An 11,787-nucleotide genomic window follows, 5' to 3' on the forward strand; every position below is an offset into this window, starting at 1 on the left:
TCTATCGAGACTTGAGTATCTTTGTCCTCTATCCGATATCTGACGGCAACGGGCGAGAGGCGATAGTCAGCGATGGCAGTCGACAAATCAGCGACGAAGACGAACTCACGAAGGAAGACAAAGCTAGGGTTCTATCGAAGACTCGAAATCGAAGGGTTTTACTATCGAGCCATCGAGTGTTTTATTGTTTAAGTGTTTTACTTTTTTTTTTTTTTAGTTTTAATCTTAAAAAAAACGAATAATAATTATTATAATATATAATATAATATATATAATTATATATATTAATGGGGGATGGGTTGGGGCGGGGATTGCATTTCCCGTCCTCATCCCCGACCCCGTACCCCCCATTCCCGACCCCGTCGGGTCGGGGAGCCCGGGTACCCGTCGGGGACGGGGAAAATTGCCACCCCTGAATGGGATCCCTGAATGGCCATTCCAACAGGCGTCAGGGATAGGTAATTCTGGTTCCGATTCTATCCGCTAACCAAACTGACCCTTAAGTCTCAAAAACCAGAAAAACCGGATAACACAAAAACCGGTCGCCGCTACATAACTTGTTAGAGTCGTCAATCCATCATCGCTCTCCCTCTCGGCTCTCGTCTCTGGTCAGTCTAATTCCACTCCCTCAGGCCTAAAAGCTTTTTTGAAGCTCGGCCATGGCAACTATACGAATGATAGGCAAGTACCTCTGCAGCACCCACCCAATACCTTATGCTCTCTGTTTCTTCTACACCGGTCTCTAATTCACAAATGTTCTCTGTTTCGTCAATTTAAACAGATATAGCTGTTAACTTCACAGGTGAGGAAATGTCACCAACACGTCGTGCTCAATTTCCACCTCACCTATTCTTTTCGCATCATATTGTGTGTTTTCGTCCTAAAATTTAACAACAAACACTGTACAGATGGCATGTTCAAGGGAGTTTACAATGGCAAGCAGTGCCATGTAGCAGATATTCCTTCTGTCCTCAGTAGGGCATGGAGCGCCGGAGTTGACCGGATTATAGTAAGTGCATCCACCGTTTTTTTCTAGCTTTACCTCGCGAGTGACAAGTCACGAGTCGTTCACAACCGGGTTATTACTCATTTATGATATTAATTTAATCTGATAATTGTGCGTTGTGTTGGGCAAGGTGACTGGTGGGTCGCTAGAAGAATCAAGGGAAGCTCTAGCCATAGCAGAAACTGATGGTCTGCTTCTTTCCCCTATTTGGTTCACTTGCTGTCCTTTCTAATTGATTTTTGATCTTTTTAAGATGTTTATTCCTTAGTCTTCGACTTAACATTTCTTTTTCCTGCTCACAAGTGGATTGTCGTTTGCAGGGAGGCTTTTCTGCACTGTTGGGGTGCATCCTACCCGATGCAAGGTAATTAGTTATTCGTTTGGATTCTTCTTCCTTTTTCCCCTTTTACTTATTTCTTTTTTTCGTTCAGTATTTTCATTGTTTGTTGGAATTGTTGGATTGTTGGATTGTTGACTCTGTTGCTATTGTTCAGGAATTTGAAGAAAGCGGTGATCCAGAAAAGCACTTTCAGGCACTATTGTCCTTGGCTAAGGAAGGAGTTGAGAAAGGAAAGGTGCAATTCTTCTTGATTATGTGTGTAAAATAATTATTGATGCTTGGATACGCACTAGTGTTAAGAGCACACGGATTATATTGTTCTCCAACGGATCATTGGAGTTAAAACAATAAAAACTGACTCCAGCTTCTTGTGGTCCAATGTTTGAGTAAGGAGTATACTAGGAAAAATAAGTTAAGCTGCAGCTCACTTTTTTTAGTACTAGATTAATAATTTTTTTTTTAATGTTGTAAGATAATGGGTAATCTTGATTGATTAAATTTGAGACACATAAAAGGATTTATTTTTTTATTCTATACGGAATTGTGTTACTTGGTCTCTGTTTGAATTGCTATAAAAAGGGTGGGAATTTTTCTGAAATATATTTTTTGTTTTATTTCCAACTATTTTATGGAAAAAAAACTTTGTTTCTCTCCTTTTACATGATTGCAGCGTCAGCAGAAAAAAAATTAAGTCAAAGGTAGCTTTCTTCTTAGTGTGACTTGTGTTGTAGAAATGCTTAAAAAGAGACAAGTAGATTTTCTGAGGCATTGCTATTCCTTCAGAGGATTATGTTTTTTGTGATCATAATCCAAAAACTGCAGATCATATCCTCATCCATTGTCAGTATGCTGCAAGTATTTGGGCATACTTAAACAATTTGTTGAATGTCAAATGGCCCCAATGCCTGTAAGGGAGCTGGTGGTTGGTGGAAGCTAGTAGTCTTAATGATAGAAGGAAAATCCTCTGGAGTATTATAGTTTGTCTTCTGATCCATTTGGAGGGAAAGAAGCCTGAGAATATTTGAAGGAATAGAGAGATCTGTGATAGAAACAATGCCTCAATACCTGTTTTCCCTCTCTTTTTTCTACAGTACATAACCAGGATGTGAGGGTGGTGGAGTGCTATAAAATACAGAATAATGAAGCGACTTGGTGCCCCTAGTTCAGATGAAATCTGAATGATTGGGAGCTTTAGTCTTTTTTGCATCTTTTGCAGCTGATCCACACTGTCACATCACAAACAGCAGTGGAGGATGGAAGGACCTGGGTGCTAGAGAAATCAGTTTTTATTTTATTTTATTTTTTTATCCTGTGGTGAAATCTATGTTCGAATTGCAGGAGTCCGTAGTTGAGGGTTTGTTTCCCAGATGCAAAATTTGGAAGGTAGGCGTGCCATCCAAGGTGGTGTTTTTGGTTTGGACAGCATCCTTGGACAAGTGTCTGACTAGAAACAGTCTGCAGAAGAGGCATGAGGGTGAAGGGTGTTGCTTGTGTACTCTGTGATTCCCACCCTGGATCGGGTTTGCACTGCCAGGGTGCCACCAGGCTTTGGCTAGATATTTGGATTTTTTCAGGTGAAGTTTTACTTCCAAAGATCCTTGAGAAAAGTCCTTGAATGAAAGCTGGCATTTACAGAGTTTGAGCAAGACAGGGCAGTTTGGAATATGTTACCTTTGCAGTTAGTTGGACCCTCTGGACTGAACAGAACAGTTGTACTTTTTGAGAGGAAAGATAACAGATTTCATTAAACAAAAAAGAGTACATGAGAATATGTACAAAAAACACACACAGATTACAAAGGCATTACTCTCTCACTATGTAAAAATTCCCTGTGAGCTCCTGATTTAGCCAAACAATCTGCTACTGAGTTTAATTCTCTGGGGATCCAGAACAGATTTGCATTCAAAGAGCCCAGAAGATCTCGAGCTTCATCCAGATAATGAGCTGGCCTCCACGGTTCTCCATTCTTCTCCCCTAATGGTATTGGTTGAACCACTTTTGATGACTAGGGAAGACAAGCCAAGGTCTTTTGCAATCTGGAGTCCGGTTAGCACGGCTAAAACTTCAGCCTTTGTAGAGTCTGCTATCCTGATTGGACCACTGTAAGTCCACAATAAATCTCCATTCCCTCCCTTAAACACACCACGATCCCTGCTAGACCAGGGCTCCCAAGGCACTTCCATCAAGGTTCAGGGTCACCTCCTCTTCTATTCTTGAGTGAAGGATGCTTGTTGTTTTTGGAGAGGATGGATAAGAAAACAGGATCTCCACAATGCTTTTCTGAAGATCATTCAAAGGAACACCTTTAAACTCCTCTGAGTTCAGCATCCATATGTTGCACAAATAGATTATGTAGGATAACAATTCATCCATAGATCTAGCTTTATTATTGAAGATTCAGTTGTTTCTCTCCTCCCACACCTCCCACAAAACTGCTTGAACCAACAGTTGTATTTTTGATCAGATAGCCTGCTTGGTGGGCATGATGGAAAGGAAAATGTTTGGAAAGTTGCGTTCTTGGCTGTCTCTCCATAAATCCTTTAGGGGGATTGATAATAAGTTCTTTTTTGATCCTAATGATCTTTTTGCAAATGGATTCATACTTCTTAGATACAGTTGTACATCCTGGGTGTAAAGTGCGTCACTGTACAGGGATTTTGTATTTCTGTTTTGAATTTTCAATCAGTACGCTACACTTTAAAAAAAAAAAGGGATTAAACCATGCTTGATCTTCCTTTGACTTCTCCAAGTATCACTTTAAATAGTCATCATGCTGGCATCTACAAAATTTTGCATCTTCTATTTAAGTGTCCCTGTGGATGGAAGCTTGTAGGGAGGAAGACAAAGGGACAGAGAGGGATGGCTTGTGTGGCATCCAAGAAGATGAAGGAGCGAAAGTTAATGACACTTATTCAATTTTGGCAAATTGAAGTTTGGGGAAGGTAAAAGGAAGAGAACACTCAGTAGAACACCTTGACAGATGGATTTAATTTGATGCATGCACATAAGCCTGTTTTTCAATGGAAAAGTTTAAGAGGTCACAGGAGGAAGGGCCAGATCGGGTTAACCTGTCAAACCGGGAGGGATTGGAGCAAGCTATTGGGTGTGATATTATTAGTGGTCACATGGGAGGTAATAAGGCATCTTGCTCGGATGGGCTTGTTTCTTAGAAGCCCAAAATAAATGGGTCAGATAAAGAGATGGGGTCTATGGATAGTATTTTAGTGATTATTGAGGAGGCACATGAAATGTTAAGTGAGCATGTGATTGGTTTGGGAGGGGAGATGAAGGTTTTTTATTTTTTATTTTTTTTATTTTATGAATGAGGGGAGTTGAAGTTTACCATTGAGGGGATATCATCTTCCCCTACTTTTGCTCGTGGCGGAGATGATGGACCTGGTGCAAACATGAAGTTGAATGTTGGTTCTCAGGGAGCAGAGAGAAAACGATTGAAAGGGAAGAAGCAGATGGACTTGGTGTGCCATGATTTTTTCACAATGGCATGGTCCTGCATCAGTGGGCCAAAGGTGTTAGGGAAGGGTCTGAATTAGCTTTCTTTGATGGAAAGGAGGAAAAGAGGTTGGAAGGAGAGGGAGGTGAAGAGGATGAGAAAATCTCAAGGAATGCTGCAAGTGATGGTGGAGGAGTTGGAAAAAAATGGCCTTGATAAGGACGCAGAGGAAAGGGAAGGAAATGAAGATGTTGAAGTAAATGAAATAAGGATCTACTAGAGGAGAAAATACAAAACAGTTCCTTTAGAGGATGGTTCACAAACGGAAAAGGATGAAGATGATGAGATTGTGCTAGATGAGATTCATGAAGTTGAAAGAATGGATGATTTGGAAACGGTGATCAGCAAAGAGGTGGAGGTAAGTAAAAGGTTGGGTTTATTCTTCTTAGGTGGAGAGGATTTTGCTAGGAAAGCTTTCTTGGATGTGGAAGAGGACCCAGGTGTGTTTTTGAAGGCCAGTAAGAAGGACATAACAACTTCTGAGGCTCCTTCTACTGGGGGGGAGGATGACAGATTTTAGAAAGGAGCAAAATCTTGGCAATATAAGGGAGGTAGTATGACAGCAGAGCAAGTGTTTGCGAAGAATGCAGTCTTGGAGCTTGAAAGGGTGAATGAGAAGAATGGAGATAAAAAGATCGGTGAGGGTCATCCTAATGCAATTAAATGATTTAGGCATAAAAAATTCAACAGATCTGTGCCAGTTTTGAAAATGTTTGCTAGACTGAAGGGGGTGGGGGGGGGGTAGTGTGACAGCAGAGTAAGTGTTCGAGAAAAATGAAGTCTTGGAGCTTGAAAGGGTGAATGAGAGGAATGGAGATAAAGAAATCGGTAAGGGTCATCCTAATGCAGTTAAAAGATTTAGGCATAAAAAATTCAACAGATCTGTGCCAGTCAAAGGTGTTTGCTAGACTGAAAGGGGGTCTATTTGGGGTTGGAATCAATAAGAAGGTCAAGAGGACGAAGAATTGTAAAGAAAAAGCAAGAGGTTCCTAACGTTACTGTTGCAGGTTTGGGGTGAGTGAATTTTGTTCTCTTTTGGGTTGGAGATTTAGTCTGGGTGGTCTGTCTGGTTGGGTCTCTAGATGGAGAGTTGGGTGTCAAGTGTTGGGTCGGTTTGTCGTTCTATTTGGTTTTTGGGATGGGAGTGGTGTGCTTGAGGTTTGTTAGGGTGGGGTTGTTTTGTTCGGTTTGTGGTGATTTCTTATCACTGTTTGTATTTCTTTCTTTCTTCTTTCTTAATAATTTTTTTCTTTATTTATCTTCAAAAAAATATATCTCCAATGCTTTGGCAAATCACTTAGGTAATGTAAGTATCAAGTATGGCTATCGTATAATTTCTTTATTTATCTTCAGCCAACTTTCCTTGGCTTCTAAGTATAATTTCTTGTTTTCTTATTAATCCCTCATACTTCTGTTGTATAGGTGGTGGCAGTTGGTGAATGTGGATTAGACTATGACAGGCTTCACTTTTGCCCATCTGAAATTCAGAAGAAGTATGCTCAAAACTTGATGAATTTCAGTAGGAAATTTTTTTTTCTTCTAATACTAATTCTTTTTTATTGCATGATTTTTCTTTAACCGTATACCATTACCAAAAAGAAAAATTTCAGTTTATGTGATTCTTTCTTGTTTATTTCTTCATGTTTTCATAACTAGATATTTTGAGAAGCAGTTTGAATTAGCAGATGCCATGAAGTTACCCATGTTTCTGCACATGCGCGCAGCTGCTAAAGATTTTTGTGACATTCTATCACGAAATAAAGAGAGGTGAATTTTTAGAACCTTATGAATTTTCCTAATATCAATTTCATAATTTGCTCTTGTATACAAGGGAAAAATCTACAATAAGTGCACTGAAAAAAATGTTATAATTGTAAAAGTGAGTATCAAGGGACATGATCACAAGTAGATGGGGGGCCATATAAGTCATGGAGGGAGTCAAACATACTGTATGATCACAAGTAGATGGGGGGCCATATAAGTCGACATTCCCTCCATGATCGCAAGTACATGGAGGGAGTCAAAACATACTGTATGGTTGGAGCTGTTGGCAGCGGCACAAGTAGATGGGGGGCCATATAAGTCATAGTAGAAGTTAACTGTGTGACCCTCTCTACCACAATGTGAGCATTCACTAATTGATCCATGTCCACCACCACCTCTAGTACCACCCCTTATACCTCCTACTTCTCTTCCCTCGCCATAGCCACCTCTAGGCCCACAACCAAAACCTCTTGTAGCACCTCCACCTCAGCCCCTAACTCATCGGCCTGCAAAACCTCCTCTAGAAATTACTAAGGCTGATTTCTCTGAGGTAGGAACATGGTCACTATAAGGAGTTGAAGCTCTCCTTATATGGGAGAAAACTTCAGATAAGGAGGGGAGATCAATGCTGCCCAAGATTTGAGCCTTCACTGGTTCAAACTCAGACTTCAATCCTGACAGAAATCTTGCAACATCAAGATGCTCCCTCTATTCTTGTTGCACCTTCAAGTCAGTGGACAGGGAGGAGCTGATAGACATTTAAGCTCATTTCTCAAGTTCTTCAATGAAGCATGATATCTTCAATTATCCTCTTGTTAAGAGAAAAATAATCTTGTTATAATTGATATATTCTTGTGACATTATCTTGTCCAGAATATAATTGCTTAGCATGGTCCCAAATTTCCTTAGCTGTATTAAGGAACATAAGATTCACCTTGATGTGGTTCTCCATGCTATTCCATAAGGAAGTCATGATTTGAGCATTCTCTTGTAGCCACACATTATATCTTTTTGATCCATTCTTCAATGGACCCTTCTTAATATACTTCAACTTACCTCTTCCAATAAGAGACACCTCAAATGACTTAGCCCATGGTATATAGTTGGTACATTGAGTTTTACTGTGGCCAACTGTGAATTCATTAGGTCTAATTGCACCACCACTGTAGGTTTAGGGTTACCACTTGATGAGGCCATAGGAAAATGTAAAAGGATCACTACACTTTTCTTGAACACAAAGGGAGCTTCACACACTTACCAACAGTCCACCAATACACCACAAACTACTACTCACTTCACCACATTGAAGACTAAACACAGCTGCACCTAGGACATCTACAAATCTGCTCCTCTTCGAACTGCCGAGTGGAGGAAGCTTAGCAAACCATCACCAACTCACGAACAGCCACAACTTTAGGCATCAAAGCCTCATTTCCAAAGGGGTGACCAGTCCTTTGTTGGTCTCTTTTTCTTCCTACAAAGAGTAGAGAATATTCTCTACTTTCTAGGGCACAAAAGAGTGGTGTTAACAGTAACCGGCTCTGATACCATGTGCCAACCTGAAAGGAAAAGAAAAAGAGAAGAAAGAGAAGAGAAAGAAGAGGGAAGAAGAGATAGGAAGAAAGGGAGGAACAGTCAAGAGAAAATCAGTTACTCTCTTGACAGCCACCCTTTATATACTTCTATTCATTACTGTCAAATGTACAACTATGAAAAAAGGGTCGACTATTAATAGTACCAGTCGACAAACAATAGGAAAAAGAAAAAAACTACCCCTGCCGACTTCAACAGATTGTGAACAAATTGGGGATGAGGGTAGGAATGGGATGTTAGAAAATTTAGAAACTCATGTCTAAATATTATTGGAAATAATTTTCACAATTTTTTATATAATATCTAAAGAAACTATATTAGTCGTAATTTGGAACTTAAGTGCGAAATGCAAACCCTAAGAAACTATTTGTTAGTAATTCAGTAATAATCAATACTGTTGTATTCTATGGTATATGTTCATAGTCACATCATTTTTTCCTTGTCTACACATCTAAAAGAAATGTGCATTTTATGGCAATTACCCAGTAAAATTGTTGTTTAGGTAACCACCTATTGATGAAAGCAGCATTGTTCTACAAATTGCCTAGGTAGCACTTCCCTGGTCATGGGCCAAGGTCTCATTGCCTATGTGATGTATTGACAACAAGAATTCTAACATCTGAACCTATTTTTACTTGCTAAATAGATGTTTTGACTCTGTACTGTTGCTGGATTTCTATTTTTGCCTACTTATAGTATATCCTTTTATGTGATATATCTAATGAAATGCTATCCGCTTGTTTGGCAGGTTCAGTGCCGGGGTTGCCCATTCATTCACTGGCAGTGCAGAAGATCGTGACAAGCTCTTATCCTTCAATGATCTATTTATAGGTGAATATTTGTATGCTGTTAAGTTAGAATTCCATTTAATCCTTTGCATAATTTTAATGTTAGGACTGTATTCCTCCTTCCTTGGAAAATAAAAAGAAAAAAAAAAGGAAAAAGAAAAGGTTCACATTAGAAATTGGGTACTTAATTTTTTTTAATTTTCAATATATTTATTCACATCACTGTTGGTTAAAAAACAACAAGAAAATTGCTGCTTTTAGCCTAAAACCCCAAGATCTCCTGGATTACCCATTTGAACTTCCATCAAAATTTAACTTTACCCTTTGTTGTGTTGCTGGTGCCCAAGAAGGCTGAAGAGCAGGCTGTCTGGTTGAAGAGTTTGACACTACTGACCAACCCCTTTGTATATCATCCACTGAAAAATCTTTAAATAAGTCACTTACTTTCAGCCAATGTATGACCTTAATGGCTACACAGTCAATGCCCCCCGATGCTCAATGTAGTTCTTTGCCTACCCACGGTTGTTTCACTCACAAATCTTACTACATTGAAATCTCCCCCTAGACACCAAGGTCCTTCCCAAAGTCCCCTAAAATCCCCAAGCTCCACCCACAATTTATTCCTTTCTCTATATGAGTTTGGCCTGTAGACATTCGTGAGAACCCATTCAAATCCGTCCTACACACCCTTCAACTTAATAGAAACTGAGAATCTGCCCACTAATTCTTCCAAACATTGAACTGCTTTTTATCACCCGGCCTCCACATTGTTATAATGCCCCCCGATGCACCCCAAGAGGGAGCAAAGCTCCAATTGATATTCCGCTCTCCCCACATGCTCCTTATCCATTTCTTGTCTACTTCCTGAATTTTGGATTCTTGGATTAGAACAAAATCCAGTCTCTCCTTCCTCAATAACTCTTTGATTGCTCCTCTTTTTTGTGGCACTTCCTAATCCCCTTGTATTCCAACTATTGATCTTCATGATCACATCACTGTTGGTTGGAAAAACAACAAGAAAATTGTTGCTTAGGCAGGGCGACCCCCTTTCTCTTTTTCTATTTACTTTGATTGCTGATGCCCTAAGTAAATTGATTTCGAGAGCAAACTATGTGCAGCTATTCAGGGGTTGGTTAGTTGGAGGGATAATGTTTTGATCACTTACAGTTTGTAGATGATATTCTTATTTTTTGTGATGGTGAAAGTAGGGATGGAGTGGAAAATCTGAGGCTGGTTGTGAAACTCTTTGGGAAGATGTCTAACTTGAGGATTAATTGGTCAAAGAGCTTATTGGTTGGAACCAACATTAAAGAGGATGAAGTGAGGTTTTTGGCAAATTCCCTAGGTTGTGAGAAAGGAGAGTGGCCATTGAAACACTTGGGCTTACCCCTACGAGGCAACCATAGATCTGCTATTTTTTGGTCTTTAGTGGTGGAAAGGATCGAGAAATGCTTGGCAGGGTGGAAAAGGAACTATATCTCATTGGGGGGGGGAGAATAACTCTAATCAAGTCTACCTTAGCAAATCTTCTAGTGTACTACATGTTAGTGTCTAGGATGCCACAAATGATAGTGAGGAAAATTGAAAAAATCATGAGGGATTTTCTTTGGGAGCCAGGGGAAAAAAGGAGGATCATTTGGTTAGATGGGAAAAGGTGATGAAATTGAAGGTGGAAGGGGGTTTGGAAATTGGTAGTGTTAGGCTGAAGAATCAGGCTCTGCTTTGCAAATGGCTTTGGAGGTTTCCAAATGAAAACGAGAAATTATGGCACAAAGTTGTTGCAAAGCATTCATGGCATGTCGAGCAACGGATGGGATGTTGGATGTCTCTGTAGGGCTACCTTGGCTGCTCCCTAGAAGGCCATCCATGATGTTCTCCCTACCTTCCTAAATCATATCAGGTACGACTTGTCTTCTGTAGTAAAATCAGATTTTGGGAGGATGTTTTGATTGGAGATACTCCTCTAGGTGAGAATTTTCCTTCTCTTTGTGATCTGTCCAGGTTCAAGGGTAGGCCTATTTCAGATTTCCTAAGTCAACCATCTCACCTTCCAGGGTTGAATTGGAACTTTGGCTTTAATAGGAACCTTAGAGAGTCTGAACTTCTTGCAGTGTCCGGGCTGTTAGGATTGCTGAATTCAGTATTCTTGGGAGAAGGTGGGTTAGATTCTAGGATTTGGGGTCCTAATTCTGATGGGTTGTTTTCTTGTAATCCCTTCTACAATCATTGGTTGCTATTCACTCTTCTCATCCTTTCCCAGTCAAAGAAATTTGGTGCCCTCCTACTCCCCCTAAAATCAGTACTTTTTGTTGGGAAGTATTTCATGGTTGTATTAATACCTTTGATGTACTTCAAGGAAAAGATCAAATTGGTGCTTGTCCCCCAACTGGTGTGTCCTGTGTAAGTTGAGTGGCGAAACTGCCTTCCACCTTCTAATATCTTGCCCTTTTGTCAGTTTTATTTTGAATGGGTTTACTTCCCTTTTTGGGTGCAGGTGGTCTTCTCCTGACAGGTTGGAAGGTTTATTCAGCCCTAATGGTATTAGTGGCATGAAAAGGAGGGGTAGGATTCTATGGAGGTGTACTACAGCAGCGCTACTTTGGACTGTTTGGGAGGAAAGAAATGCAAGAATATTTGAAGGAAAAGAAAAATGTAAGGAAGCATTAGTCGAAACAATAACATTGAGGGTGGCACATTGGGTAAAAAGCTTGAAGTTGTTTTCAGCTTTTAAGGTTGACGACTTTTTAGGGTGTTTGGGGACTTATTGCTGCCTCCTCATCTACGA

General features: G+C 40.0%; 1 protein-coding gene across 8 annotated transcripts in view; it reads left to right on the forward strand.

Moving 5' to 3' along the window:
- Positions 1-306: 306 nt before the first annotated feature.
- The window catches only part of LOC148871374 (TatD related DNase), a 36,585-nt gene continuing 25,104 nt past the window's right edge, over positions 307-11,787 (forward strand). For 6 of the 8 annotated variants that reach the window (XR_016107817.1, XR_016107816.1, XR_016107818.1 and 3 more), the window contains exons 1-9: positions 526-681; positions 782-802; positions 909-1,009; positions 1,137-1,194; positions 1,327-1,370; positions 1,501-1,581; positions 6,280-6,350; positions 6,514-6,624; positions 8,963-9,045. Coding sequence is in view for 5 of the 8 variants with exons in the window: in XM_088972442.1 (XP_088828568.1) it covers positions 660-681; positions 782-802; positions 909-1,009; positions 1,137-1,194; positions 1,327-1,370; positions 1,501-1,581; positions 6,280-6,350; positions 6,514-6,624; positions 8,963-9,045 (592 nt within the window). In the remaining 3 variants the exon portion in view is untranslated. Of the gene's footprint in view, positions 682-781; positions 803-908; positions 1,010-1,136; positions 1,195-1,326; positions 1,371-1,500; positions 1,582-6,279; positions 6,351-6,513; positions 6,625-8,962; positions 9,046-11,787 lie in introns of all 8 variants that reach the window. The other 2 variants (XM_088972441.1, XM_088972443.1) reach the window with 2 other exon arrangements.

Source organism: Nelumbo lutea, chromosome 2 (assembly GCF_056320005.1).
Source record: "Nelumbo lutea isolate HS-2025 chromosome 2, American lotus-T2T, whole genome shotgun sequence".
Lineage (NCBI taxonomy): Eukaryota > Viridiplantae > Streptophyta > Magnoliopsida > Proteales > Nelumbonaceae > Nelumbo > Nelumbo lutea.